Source organism: Ranitomeya variabilis, chromosome 1 (assembly GCF_051348905.1).
Source record: "Ranitomeya variabilis isolate aRanVar5 chromosome 1, aRanVar5.hap1, whole genome shotgun sequence".
Taxonomy (NCBI): Eukaryota; Metazoa; Chordata; class Amphibia; order Anura; family Dendrobatidae; genus Ranitomeya; species Ranitomeya variabilis.
This window is the reverse complement of record NC_135232.1, coordinates 982,782,952-982,798,484: the sequence shown is the minus strand read 5'-3', so window position 1 is coordinate 982,798,484 and position 15,533 is coordinate 982,782,952. Positions and strand designations below refer to the sequence as shown.

At 47.8% G+C, this 15,533-nt stretch overlaps 1 protein-coding gene across 13 annotated transcripts in view; it reads right to left on the bottom strand.

Moving 5' to 3' along the window:
• The window catches only part of RAPGEF2 (Rap guanine nucleotide exchange factor 2), a 258,968-nt gene that overhangs the window by 133,362 nt on the left and 110,073 nt on the right, over nt 1–15,533 (bottom strand). For all 13 annotated transcript variants that reach the window (XM_077279418.1, XM_077279425.1, XM_077279413.1 and 10 more), the window contains exon 4: nt 4,595–4,678. In XM_077279418.1, the coding sequence (XP_077135533.1) occupies nt 4,595–4,678 (84 nt within the window). The remainder of the gene's footprint in view (nt 1–4,594; nt 4,679–15,533) is intronic.

The following is a 15,533-nucleotide window of genomic DNA, read 5'->3' as shown; positions in this document are numbered from 1 at the left end:
TTGATGGCCGGCACTAGAATAACTGAGCAGCAAGGCTAAATAGGATACTCCCATATCCTGATGGAAACAGGTGAACAGAGAAAGTGAAGCACACAAGTCCAGTACCACCAGTGACCACCGGGGGAGCCCAAAAACCAAATTCACAACAGTACCCCCCCCTCAAGGAGGGGGGCACCGAACCCTCACAAGAACCACCAGGGCGATCAGGATGAGCCCTATGAAAGGCACGGACCAAATCAGAGGCATGAACATCAGAGGCTGTCACCCAAGAATTATCCTCCTGACCGTAGCCCTTCCACTTGACCAGATACTGAAGTTTCCGTCTGGAAACACGGGAGTCCAAGATCTTCTCCACAACGTACTCCAATTCACCCTCAACCAACACCGGAGCGGGAGGCTCAACGGAAGGCACAACCGGTACCTCATACCTGCGCAATAATGACCGATGGAAGACATTATGGATAGAAAAAGATGCTGGGAGGTCCAATCGAAAGGACACGGGGTTAAGAATCTCCAAAATCTTATACGGGCCGATGAACCGAGGCTTAAACTTAGGAGAAGAAACCCTCATAGGGACAAAACGAGAAGACAACCACACCAAGTCCCCAACACGAAGACGAGGACCAACACGACGACGGCGGTTAGCAAAATGCCGAGTCTTTTCCTGGGACAACTCCAAATTGTCCACCACCTGTCCCCAAATCCGATGCAACCTATCCACCACAGTATCCACTCCAGGACAATCCGAAGACTCCACCTGACCGGAAGAAAAACGAGGATGAAACCCCGAATTGCAAAAGAAAGGAGAAACCAAAGTGGCAGAACTAGCCCCCTCAAGCCAATGACGCCACTCCTCAAAAGCCCACTTCATAGCCAAAAGCTCCCGATTACCAATATCATAATTTCGCTCGGCGGGCGAAAATTTTCGAGAAAAGAACGCACAAGGTCTCATCACGGAGCAGTTGGAACTTTTCTGCGACAAGACCGCCCCAGCTCCGATCTCGGAAGCATCGACCTCAACCTGAAAAGGAAGAGTAACATCAGGCTGACGCAACACAGGGGCGGAAGAAAAGCGGCGCTTAAGCTCCCGAAAGGCCTCCACAGCAGCAGGGGACCAATCAGCAACATCAGCACCCTTTTTGGTCAAATCAGTCAAAGGTTTAGCAACATCAGAAAAACCAGTTATAAATCGACGATAAAAATTAGCAAAGCCCAAAAATTTCTGAAGGCTCTTAAGAGAAGAAGGTTGCGTCCAATCACAAATAGCCCGAACCTTGACAGGATCCATCTCAATGGAAGAGGGGGAAAAAATGTACCCCAAAAAAGAAATCTTTTGAACCCCAAAAATACACTTAGAACCCTTCACACACAAGGAATTAGCCCGCAAAACCTGAAAAACCCTCCTGACCTGTTGGACATGAGAATCCCAGTCATCCGAAAAAATCAAAATATCATCCAGATACACGATCATAAATTTATCCAAATATTCACGGAAAATGTCATGCATAAAGGACTGAAAGACTGAAGGGGCATTTGAAAGACCAAAAGGCATTACTAAATACTCAAAATGGCCCTCGGGCGTATTAAATGCGGTTTTCCACTCATCCCCCTGCTTAATTCGCACCAAATTATACGCCCCACGGAGATCAATCTTAGAGAACCACTTAGCCCCTTTTATTCGAGCAAACAAATCAGTAAGCAGTGGCAGAGGATACTGATATTTGACTGTAATTTTATTCAAGAGTCGATAATCAATACACGGCCTCAAAGAGCCATCTTTTTTAGATACAAAGAAAAAACCGGCTCCTAAGGGAGATGAAGAAGGACGAATATGTCCCTTTTCCAGGGACTCCTTAATATATTCTCGCATAGCAGCATGTTCAGGTACAGATAGATTAAATAAACGACCCTTTGGAAATTTACTGCCCGGAATCAGATCTATGGCACAATCGCAATCTCTGTGAGGAGGTAGTGAACCAAGCTTAGGCTCCTCAAAAACATCACGATAATCAGATAAAAATTCCGGAATCTCAGAGGGAATAGATGACGAAATGGAAACCAAAGGTACGTCCCCATGAGCCCCCCGACATCCCCAGCTTAACACAGACATTGCTTTCCAGTCAAGGACTGGGTTATGAGATTGTAACCATGGTAATCCGAGCACCAAAACGTCATGTAGATTGTACAACACAAGGAAGCGAATCATCTCCTGATGGTCTGGATTCATACGCATAGTCACTTGTGTCCAGTATTGTGGTTTATTACTAGCCAATGGTGTAGAGTCAATACCCTTCAGAGGTATAGGAACTTCCAGAGGCTCTAGATCAAACCCACAGCACCTGGCAAAGGACCAATCCATTAGACTCAAGGCGGCGCCAGAGTCGACATAGGCATCCGCGGTAATTGACGATAATGAACAAATCAAGGTCACAGACAGAATAAACTTAGACTGTAAAGTGCCAATTGAAATAGACTTATCAACCTTTTTTGTACGTTTAGAGCATGCTGATATAACATGAGTTGAATCACCACAATAGAAGCACAACCCATTTTTTTGCCTAAAATTCTGCCGTTCGCTTCTGGACAGAATTCTATCACATTGCATATTTTCTGGAGCCTTCTCAGAAGACACCGCCAAATGGTGCACAGGTTTGCGCTCCCGCAAACGCCGATCAATCTGAATAGCCATTGTCATGGACTCATTCAGACCTGTAGGTGCAGGGAACCCCACCATAACATCTTTAATGGCATCAGAGAGACCCTCTCTGAAATTCGCCGCCAGGGCGCACTCATTCCACTGAGTAAGCACAGACCATTTACGAAATTTTTGGCAGTATATTTCAGCTTCATCTTGCCCTTGAGATAGGGCCATCAAGGCTTTTTCAGCCTGAATCTCTAAGTTAGGTTCCTCATAAAGCAACCCCAAAGCCAGAAAAAACGCATCCACATTGAGCAACGCAGGATCCCCGGGTGCCAATGCAAATGCCCAGTCTTGAGGGTCACCCCGCAGCAAGGAAATTACTATCCTAACCTGCTGTGCGGGATCTCCAGCGGAGCGAGATCTCAGGGAAAGAAATAATTTACAATTATTTTTGAAATTCAGGAAACGAGATCTATCCCCGGAGAAAAATTCTGGTATAGGAATTCTAGGTTCAGATATAGAAGCATGAATAACAAAATCCTGTAAATTTTGAACCTTCGTAGCAAGATTATTCAAACCTGTAGCCAAACTCTGAGGATCCATTTTAATCAGGTGAGATCAGAACCATTCAAGGATTAGAAGGAGAGAGAGAGACAAAGGCTGCAATTAGAGCAGAAATGCAACTAAGTCAACTATAGAGCAAGCTCAGAGGAAAAAAAAAAAAAAAAAAAATCTGCAGACTTCTTTTTCTCTCCTTTCTTCTGCCAACGGTTTTAACACTGGGCCGGCCATACTGTCATGGTTCCCAATGGCAAGGGAACGTCAGAGAACATAAATAACAGAACAGCTCTTGGGTGATGGAATCTCGAGCTGACCGTGAGCTAAACCTACCACACAACTAACAGTGGCCGGGTGGCGTACCTACGTTTTATCCCTAGACGCCTAGCGCCAGCCGGAGGACTAACTAACCCTAATAGAGGAAAAGACAGACCTGGCTTACCTCTAGGGAAATTCCCCCAAAAAGGAGACAGAAGCCCCCCACATATATTGACGGTGAGTTCAGAGGAAAAGACATACGCAGTATGAAGGTAGGTTCAGCAAAGCGAGGTCCGCTTACTAGATAGCAAGAAGATACAATAGGGAACTTCACGGTCAGCTGAAAACCCTATTAAAATACCATCCCGAAATTACTTTAAGACTCATGTGTCAACTCATGACACCGGAGTGGCAATTTCGGCCCACAAGAGCTTCCAGCTACAGAAAAATAACATAACTGTGAACTGGAACAAAAATGCAAAACAAACTTAGGACTAAGAGACCAACTTAGCTGATAGTAGTCTAGAAGCAGGAACATGCAACAGAAAGGCTCTGGTTACATTGATGGCCGACACTAGAATAACTGAGCAGCAAGGCTAAATAGGATACTCCCATATCCTGATGGAAACAGGTGAACAGAGAAAGTGAAGCACACAAGTCCAGTACCACCAGTGACCACCGGGGGAGCCCAAAAACCAAATTCACAACACATACTATTTTTAGGAATATTATATGTATACACATATCAGTAAGTATACTATATCTGTATATATTATTCATGCGTGCGTGCGTGCGTGCGTGTACATATATATATACATACATACATACATACATACACATATACATACATATACACACATAGAAGCATGAATAATATATACAGATATAGTATACTTACTGATATGTGTATACATATAATATTGCTAAAAATAGTATGTATGAGATGAACATATAATCAGCATCAGACTACAGGTAACGCAGTACTACCTAAGATTATATACGAGTGTGTCTTGGAATTCCAGGCATTTTTTGTTTTTTTATTTCCTTTTAATTTGTATATAAAAAAAAAAAAAACACACATTTCCAATAAGACCTTTAAGACACCACATTAACAGGTTCACTTGTGCATTATCCTACCTGCTTCTGGGGAGAAACATGGACTCTTTGATGAACACAGAACCAGAGAGAAGGATATACCAGCAACTTCCAATATCATCTGGGCTGCAATAAGAAAAGAGGGCAATGAATAATAAAGGCAATAGTCACATAAGACAAGTACAACTGGTCATCAACCTACAGTAATGAAATCTCCCATTAGTAGAAATAACCGCGCGCCGGCACCCATGATGTGGACACCAAGACGAGGTGATGAGACGTGGAATGACAGGCTGGATTACACAAGACCGGCGTTACCAAAGGCACAGCTAGACAGGAAGTGAAACCGCCAAGTTGTGGATATTTTTTGCATTTCCCAAACATCTTATTTTAATTTTGGCCATTTTTCAGCACTTTGCCTACAATTTAGCTGATGAGTAAAAATGCAGAAAGTGTTAACAAGTTCCAATAAAAAGGAAGTAAAAATGTGGTTAAGCCCCAAGATATGGAGGCAGCTGCGGAGACCCTGAGACGCTGGAGTCTCTCTCCACCTAGTGGACACAGCAGGGCGGCCCACGTGTAGTGACGGCAGGGTGGCACAGGGATACAACCCTGGCATGTATAATGTACCTGCTGGGAAGGTGCCATGGTAGTGTATGCGGAGAACAGAGCACACATTACCTCCCGCAATGACGCCAGGCCTGGACAAAGGCTCCTTTATACAGCTCCTGATTACAGGTTACTTAGGACAGAACACAAACTCCCGTGCCAGCCCCGAGAATGGTCACCTAGCCAGCGTTTCATACAACGCACCTAAACAGATTGGACGAGCAACTAGTCCACAAAATGCAGGAGATGTCCACTACTCTACAACGCCCAAGAGAAAAAGAAGCTCTTCTTTTAATTCTTGTAACGCTAAACACAATGGGAAATGGGTTGGAAAAAAAAGTAACTAACAATTAAAATCAAAATGTAAAAAGTTATTTGGAATTATGGAAAGAGATCGGTTTCTTTCTCCAGCTAAAGCCCCCTCTCGTCCTAGGGCTGGGCAGTGCACCGGGCACCATTAATGGGGCTCATAAACCTTAGAAAACGATCGGCCTGGTGAACAAAAGCGTCAGGTCCATGCATGCAGACTGTTGGGGGGGAGAGTCTGGAGACCCCTGTATCAATTACATTTCGGTTATGTGTTATGGCGGATATTAAAAGGCTTTTATTATCCCCCCAAAATTATGGGAGCACGACTGTGCAGAGCAAAACTGTAAAAGTGTACAGCACTAAACCAATAGTGCAGCCCCTCAAGTCACTGGGGGTTCAGAGATTGACCCTCGGCCCCTCAGAAAGCCATTGCACATTCTAGAGACAGACCATCACTTGCTGGAACGCGAAAACCCTTATGTGCTGCTTTTATACAAAGTTCGTGTTTTTCACATTTCAGCTCATTACTTATACAGACGCTTAAGGGAAATCCCATGAAAAAAAAGGTCACTAAAAATACTGTGCATTTAAAAAAGTGTCAAAAAACAAAAAATTAAAAACGGACACAAAAATCCTATTGTTTAAGGTGCGCCCTTCAGATGGGTGTGAAATTCCCCCAAGGGGACAAAGCTGAGTGTCAATACCAGACACAGAACATGGAAAGCGCGTGCCCGGAAAAGCTTCCAGTGCGGGACCCTCCTCCGGACTGCAGTTACACACATTTAGGCATCTTTCCTATAAGCTCCTCTATGGGGCTCCAGAATCACCAGAGAAACACACATTAGAATTGGAACAAAAGAAAAGAAATCACCTGTTAAAAAGATATATATAAAAATACACGAAAGATGAAAACTCAAGATTTTACAGGTGCCTAATATTGCTAAAAAAAATAGTATTTGTGAATGAGGCCTCAAAGGAGTTTCCCAGAACAATGATGGCCTATTGTAAGGACCGACATCTCTAACGCTCAAGTCCCCCATACACATCAGACTCATCTTGGCTGAACCCACTGATATCGACGGTTTCGGCCAAAGGTCTCAGGTGCATGGGGGCGTTGGCGAATAATAGTCAGGAGTGATGTCCATGGCGAGTTTCCTTTTTCGGACTGCCACTGTTCTCCTTGAGATAAGCCGCTGGCCAAGGTGGCAGACGGCAGCTTTCTCCTACAGGACCCCGGAGTGCTTGGCTGAATGACAGTGGCCGGATGGAACCACAGCTCTATACACTGCATAGTGGCCACTGCCGGTACTGCACACCCGCTCCAACGCTTTGGAATGATCGCACAGGTTGATGTTTCATTTTCTATAAATTCTTCAATACAAAAATATGCAGCAAAAATGAAAAGCATCCCACCCATGTGAGTGGAGCCCTTATTTACCATGGAACAGGTGACATTCATGGGTTAAGCTGATGCAATATTCACATGGTGGCAGCCAGGGATGCAATGTAACAAATATATAAAAATACAGTAAACCTGAGAAGAAGCAGAGCTGGAGAGGAGACACCCTGCAATTCCCACTGTCAAGATAGAGAGCGACTAGCTGGTAGCCAGAGACGCATGCTGGGCTCCTGCGCACGTGACCCGGCTGATACAAAAAGGAGGACGACATCAGCAGCGAGTACCGCCGCTCTCCTCACTGGGAAAGAAAAGCCCCTTGTGCTATGATCGGACCTATAGATAAAGTGGGAATATATCCGCCACACCGCGCTCTGGACAGTGGGATCATACAGCAGTGATGGCGCGGGATCAGCACATTCTCCGTGCTGGCGGCTATGTGATAACACATGGAGCAATAGAATGTTATATACTGTATACAGTCTGCAGGGCTCATCTCTGGTGTGCAAGGTACTAGGATATATTCAGCACTGCAAACATCGCTTTACTGTGGCTACAGAACACGGATTTTTCAGATCTGGCATTTCCCATATGCTGCTCTACAGGAACAAAGAAAAAAAACACATGAAAAACAAGAACTGTGTATGTCAAGCGTATAAGGGATTTCCCATTCCAGAAAGTGGTGGCATATCTATCTCCAGGATGTGCAACTGATTATTAGATCGGGCCTTCCAGAGTTTTTCACATGGCATGAGGATGGGCTGCAGCATTGGTTTAGTGCTCGGACCGCTTTCCAACTCTACTAATGTATACTATGTGCATCTCACACACACACACACACACACACACACACACACACACACACACACACACACACAGTGTAGGCCATAAATACAGTCTATATCCTCCGTCCCATTGTGTCTACATCCTATTATGTAATACAAGGGTCCTTGCTCATCAGCTTTGCACAGTCAACATACGGGACCTCAGGGGCACAGTCGCCGCCGCACAGGAGACACCACACAGGAGCTCTGGGGCACAGTTGGTACCACACAGGAGCTCAGGGGCACAGTCGCCGCCACCACAGGAGCTCAGGGGCACAGTCGCCGCCACCACAGAAGCTCAGGAGCACAGTCGCCGCCACCACAGGAGCTCAGGGGCACAGTCGCCGCCACCACAGGAGCTCAGGGGCACAGTCGCCGCCACCACAGGAGCTCAGGGGCACAGTCGCCGCCACCACAGGAGCTCAGGGGCACAGTCGCCGCCACCACAGGAGCTCAGGGGCACAGTCGCCGCCACCACAGAAGCTCAGGGGCACAGTCGCCGCCACCACAGAAGCTCAGGGGCACAGTCGCCGCCACCACAGGAGCTCAGGGGCACAGTCGCCGCCACCACAGGAGCTCAGGGGCACAGTCGCCGCCACCACAGGAGCTCAGGGGCACAGTCGCCGCCACCACAGGAGCTCAGGGGCACAGTCGCCGCCACCACAGAAGCTCAGGGGCACAGTCGCCGCCACCACAGAAGCTCAGGGGCACAGTCGCTGCCACCACAGGAGCTCAGGGGCACAGTCGCCGCCACCACAGAAGCTCAGGGGCACAGTCGCCGCCACCACAGGAGCTCAGGGGCACAGTCGCCGCCACCACATGAGCTCAGGGGCCCTCCTACTGACCAGCTTGATTTTCTTAGACGTCCTAGTTTTTGGGGTATGTGCACACGTCAGGATTTCTTGCAGAAATTTCCTGAAGAAAACCGGAAATTTTCTGCAAGAAATCCGCATTTTTTTTTTTGCGTTTTTTTCCCCTTTTTTTCACGTCTTTTTTAGCATTTTGCAAGCGTAATTAGCTTGCAGAATGCTAAAGTTTTTCAAGCGATCTGTAGCATCGCTTGGAAAACTGACTGACAGGTTGGTCACACTTGTCAAATATAGTGTTTGACAAGTGTGACCAACTTTTTACTATAGATGCTGCCTATGCAGCATCAATAGTAAAAGATAGAATGTTTAAAAATAATAAAAAAAATAAAAAAATGGTTATACTCACCCTCTGCAGACAGCAGATATCCTCAGCGGCGTCCGTTCCTATAGATAGTGTGGTTCAGGACCTTCGATGATGTCGCTGTCACGTGAGCGGTCACATGACCGGTCCCGCGACCAATCACAAGACGGCGACGTCATCGCAGGTCCTGAACCACACCATCTATACTAGGAACCGAAGCGGCAGCATGCAGTGGTGAGAGGCGGGAACACTCCGGGGGCCATCGAAGGTGAGTATATGACTATTTTTTATTTTAATTCTTTTTTTTGGACCAATTATATGGTGCCCAGTCCGTGGAGGAGAGTCTCCTCTCCTCCACCCTGGGTACCAACCGCACATAATCTGCTTACTTCCCGCATGGTGTGCACAGCCCCGTGCGGGAAGTAAGCAGATCAATGCACTCCTAGGTGTGCGGAATCCCCACAATTCCGCATTTTTAATGAACACGTTGCTTTTTTTTCCGCAATGCGATTTTTTCGCGGAAAAAAATGCAACATTTGCACAAAAAATGCGGAATACACTGTAAATAATAGGAGGCATATGTTAGCTTTTTTTCGCGTTTTTATAGCGAAAAAACGCAAAAAAAACGCGAAAAATACTGAACGTGTGCACATGGCCTTATAGCTCCTACTAACTTTCTTGGATTAAAGAAAACTAGAGGAAGGAGACAAGATTGACGATATCACTGCTGTCTATCATTTTTGACCCCCTTCCTTGATAAATGTTCTCTAGGGCACATAGTGTCTATGGAAGGAACAATGTTGGGTAAAAGTCTAGGATCAAGTCAGTTTTACAAAGACTGATAGGTCAAGAGCATTAGTAAGAGTCCATGTTTGTGATCATGGCCATATGTAAATCAGGCGATCACATCTTTTATGTGAATGGAAGGTAACTGTTGTCAGCAACACCCTCATATAAAGACACTGTATGGGGTCAGCTTTCCACTAACAGGGGTTCTCCAGACATACTGTATACTGAAGACCTATCCCGAAGATCAATACTAGATATGTGGGGCTCTGACAGCTGGCACTCTACCAATCAGATGTGTATTGGGTACTGCTGATCAGTCCGGCTCCACACACTGTTTACATCAGACCCCTGCTAAAGCTGCAAGCTGCTTATGGGTGGGGGTGCTGGATCCCACCAATATGAAATTGATGCAGTGCAGTGTGATCCAGCAAAGCACACTGGTGTTCTCAATGGGGAGGTGTGAGTACGCTACAACCGGCCACGTCTGGCAACAATTATCTCCTTAGGGTACTGTCACACAGTGCCATTTTGATCGCTACGACGGCACGATCCGTGACGTCGCAGCGTCGTATGATTATCGCTCCAGCGTCGTAGACTGCGGTCACACGTTGCAATCACGGCGCTGGAGCGATGCCGAAGTCCCCGGGTAACCAAGGTAAACATCGGGTTACTAAGCGCAGGGCCACGCTTAGTAACCCGATGTTTACCCTGGTTACCAGCGTAAACGTAAAAAAAACAAACAGTACATACTTACATTCCGGTGTCTGTCCCCCGGCGTTCTGCTTCTCTCCACTGTGTAAGCACCATAGCCGGAAAGCAGAGCGGTGACGTCACCGTGTCACCGCTGTGCTCGCTTTCCGGCTGGCAGGCGCTCACAGTGCAGAGAAGCTGAGACGCCGGAGGACAGACACCGGAATGTGAGTATGTACTGTTTGGTTTTTTTACGTTTACGTTGGTAACCAGGGTAAACATCGGGTTACTAAGCGCGGCCCTGCGCTTAGTTACCCGATGTTTACCCTGGTTACAAGCGAACACATCGCTGGATCGCTGTCACACACAACGATCCAGCGATGACAGCGGGTGATCAAGCGACGAAAGAAAGTTCCAAACGATCTGCTACGACGTACGATTCTCAGCAGGGTCCCTGATCGCTGCTGCGTGTCAGACACTGCGATATCGTAACGATATCGCTAGAACGTCACGAATCGTACCGTCGTAGCGATCAAAATTGCACTGTGTGACAGTACCCTTACGCTCCCTGGCATCCTTGGTCAGGAGAAATTCAGTAGGCCACAATGCATGTAAGTGGTTTGTTTGCTGAGAGTCTACAGGCTCCCATAGATTGATGTCCAATTGCCCTTCATATCTTGCAGGAAGTATCTGAAAACAATGGCTGATTTACTGCAGTGCAGGGCTGGCATGGCTCCAGCACAACTTTGCCAACTGCCTGCTTAATAGGAGGTATAATACACCTTTGGGAAGAGCGAAAAAGCAATAGAGCAGCCCCACTGCAGAAGCCCTTTGCATTATTAAATATCCTGCTGGATGACTTTCATGTTGTCTTCTGGAACGGGCAAGGAGAACGCAGAGATCCGTCACACATTTGTATGCTGGCACATTCTCCTCCCAGACCCGTCTTCCTCACACTTGCTGTCCTCAATCCAACACACAGATCTTTCTGCACATTTTCTAACCATAAAATGATTAATTCCTAATTGTCAAACATGAAGCAATAATAAAATATAGAGCAAGCTAAGCCCGATGTATAAGTGAATGACCGATCATACTGCACAGTACCCCGGAGAATAACGCCCAGTGTCATACGGAAGGTCTTGTACCGGAGGGGATGGTGGGCTGCAACATGGCAAACAGGTGGGAAGGGGATAACAGAAGCTCGCACTAGTAATTTCCTATCTCATGGTTCAAACAGCGCGCCTGCCCACGTACGAGGCCGGTTATGAGGACACGCACATTGGGGGAAGGACTGAAATACCAGCCAAGGCAATTAGATAAAGGACACATGCTGGATCCGAGCCTCCGAAGACAACGCTACATGAGTCACCTGCACATCCTGCAGAGAGAAAATTCTTGGGCTGAAGAAAAACATGTCCTGGCAATGAATTAGGAACCAGTGCTATAAATAATAATAATCTTTATTTTTATATAGCGCTAACATATTCCGCAGCGCTTTACAGGTTGCATACATTATCGTCGCTGTCCCCGTTGGGGCTCACAATCTAAATTCCCTATCAGTATGTCTTTGGAATGTGGGAGGAAACCAGAGTACCCGGAGGAAACCCACGCAAACACGGAGAGAACATACAAACTCTTTGCAGATGTTGTCCTTAGTGGGGCTTGAACCCAGGACTCCAGCGTTGCAAGGCTGCTGTGCTATCCACTGTGCTAGATGGAAATGAGGCATCCCTTGGATCACTGCATCTGGCACAGACGTAGGTCAGCTCCAACAATTGTGATCTCAGGCCCCGTAAATAATGATTGGGGTATATGTCGGGAGTAGAGATGTGCAGGACCCTTGTCCAGAGTTATGTCTGTAGTGCCTGGCCACCGAATTAGATCCCCGTGACCTGCCACCGGCCGGCATCCTTGTGACCGATTAGTCGGCCCGGTATAGTGTCACGTGTATGTTGCACCCCAATGATTCCATGTATTCCCACGTACAGATCATGAAAGGTTCAGGGGATGCCGCTGGTAGACGGTGCACAGGGCTCTGGTCTGCTGACTGTAGATACCAGCGTGGTTCCTAGACCGCTGTATAAAGTTGGACAAGTGTGCTAGCCTTTCCTTAATGAAAAAGTTAAAGTTATACCAACACATCAAAACAATGGAGGTCAAAAAGACCCTTGTGGCCTCGCCGTATCAATGTGGACCTATGGCCTTGTCTGACATGTGCACTGGGAGCTTCTCTGGGGCAAATTCAGAGTATTTTCACGTACTAGATGTGGGCCGCGCTTAGAGCAGGCGGGGTCAGGCTTTTTCACCATGAATGCTGTTTTTTGTAGGGTCTACCACATGCTGGAGAGCCCCCATATAGTGATAATCATTTAATGCCTATTGCTCCCCATTATCATACCGGCCATGCTGTGTATTAGAGGGGACGTTAGTCTTATTATTACCGCCAACAAGAAAGGGAACCGCCAGTCATCAAGATCTGCTTGTCCCCACTCCACAGGCTACTGCCAGGGCGTCATTTACTGTTTGGACACATCGGACACCATCTGGATAAATAGAAGCAGTTTTTTTTTTTTTTATTTCTATTGCTCTAAACTTATGTGGAAATAATCAACCCACAGAAGTAAGCCAACGGTGAGTCAGCGAGGAAGCATTACAGACTGGATTACCTAATGACAGGTCATCGCACGGAAGTGGCTGGTGTAGGTGTCATCACACACGTCACAGGAAGCACAGTCAGTGCTAGGACCCTCCTACACACCTCACACTGCACCCCGTGTAGCCTGCCCAGCGATACTTAAGCCTCGGAAATTACCCCGTGTATAAGGCATTTAACGAGACCTAGATCAGTTGTGCATGTGTCAAGTGCCACAAACACACAGAAAAACTCCCCTATACCAAAGCCGCTATGGCAGCGCATGATCTAACCTGGTTCACACTTGGGACCAGGGAACAAAGAGATCGATAGCATGATCTATTCGCTTTAGGCAGAACTGTCAGTCATCCGCTAGTGACATGCTGTGCTACAGCCGCCTGCAGGGATCCGCTAGTGACGTGCTATGCTACAGCCGACTGCAGAGATCCGCTAGTAACTTGCTATGCTACAGCCGCCTGCAGGGATCCGCTAGTGACGTGCTATACTACAGCCACCTGCATGGATCCGCTAGTGACTTGCTATGCTACAACCGCCTGCAGGGATCCGCTAGTGACTTGCTATGCTACAACCACCTGCAGGGATCCGCTAGTAACTTGCTATGCTACAGCTGCCTGCAGGGATCCGCTAGTGACGTGTTATTCTACAGCCACCTGCAAGGACCTACTAGTGACGTGCTATACTACAGCCACCTGCAGGGATCCGCTAGTGCCGTGCTATGCTACAGCCACCTGCAGGGACCCGCTAGTGGCGTGCTATACTACAGCCACCTGCAGGGACCCGCTAGTGGCGTGCTATACTACAGCCATCTGCAGGGACCCGCTAGTGATGTGCTATACTACAGCCACCTGAGTGGATCCGCTAGTGACGTGCTATACTACAGCCACCTGCAGGGACCGCTAGTGACGTACTATGCTACAGCCACCTGAATGGATTCGCTAGTGACGTGCTATACTACAACCACCTGCAGGGATCAGCTAGTGACGTACTATGCTACAGCCACCTGCAGGGATCCGCTAGTGACTTGCTATGCTACAGCCATCTGCAGGCATCCAATAGTGACGTGCTATACTACAGCCACCTGCAGGGACCCGCTAGTGACGTGCTATACTACAGCCACCTGCAGGGACCCGCTAGTGACGTGCTATACTACAGCCACCTGCAGGGATCCGCTAGTGACGTGCTATTCTACAGCCACCTGAATGGATCCGCTAGTGACGTGTTATTCTACAGCCACCTGCAGGGACCTACTAGTGACGTGCTATACTACAGCCACCTGCAGGGATCCGCTAGTGACGTGCTATGCTACAGCCACCTGCAGGGACCCGCTAGTGACATGCTATACTACAGCCACCTGAATGGATCCGCTAGTGACGTGCTATATTAAAGCCACCTGCATGGATCCGCTAGTGACGTGCTATACTACAGCCACCTGCATGGATCCGCTAGTGACTTGCTATGCTACAACCGCCTGCAGGGATCCGCTAGTAACTTGCTATGCTACAGCTGCCTGCAGGGATCCGCTAGTGACGTGCTATGCTACAGCTGCCTGCAGGGATCCGCTAGTGACGTGCTATACTACAGCCACCTGCATGGATCCACTAGTGACTTGCTATGCTACAGCTGCCTGCAGGGATCCGCTAGTGCCGTGCTATGCTACAGCCACCTGCAGGGACCCGCTAGTGCCGTGCTATGCTACAGCCACCTGCAGGGACCCGCTAGTGGCGTGCTATACTACAGCCACCTGCATGGATCCACTAGTGACTTGCTATGCTACAGCTGCCTGCAGGGATCCGCTAGTGCCGTGCTATGCTACAGCCACCTGCAGGGACCCGCTAGTGGCGTGCTATACTACAGCCACCTGCAGGGACCCGCTAGTGGCGTGCTATACTACAGCCATCTGCAGGGACCCGCTAGTGATGTGCTATACTACAGCCACCTGAGTGGATCCGCTAGTGACGTGCTATACTACAGCCACCTGCAGGGATCCGCTAGTGACGTGCTATACTACAGCCGCCTGCAGGGTTCCGCTAATGACGTGCTATGCTACAGCCACCTGCAGGGCAACTATTGCCCTCACACATCATCAGGAATACATGGCTCCTAATTATATGTTCATTCTGCTCCCCGGGCTGGAGACATTAAAGGTACCTTCACACGAAACGACATTATAACGATATCGCTAGCAATCCGTGACGTTGCAGCGTCCTCGCTAGCGATATCGTTTCGTTTGACACGCAGCAGCGATCAGGATCCTGCTGTGATGTCGCTGGTCGCTGAATAAAGTCCAGAACTTTATTTGGTCGTCCGATCGCTGTGTATCGTTGTGTTTGAAAGCAAAAGCAACGATACCAGCGATATTTTACACTGGTAACCAGGGTAAACATCGGGTTACTAAGCGCAGGGCCGCGCTTAGTTACCCGATGTTTACCCTGGTTACTAGCGTAAAATGTAAAAAAAACAAACAGCACATACTCACATTGCGTCCCCTGCAGTCTGCTTCCTCCTCTGACTCAGCGCCGCAAAGTGAAAGTGAAAGCA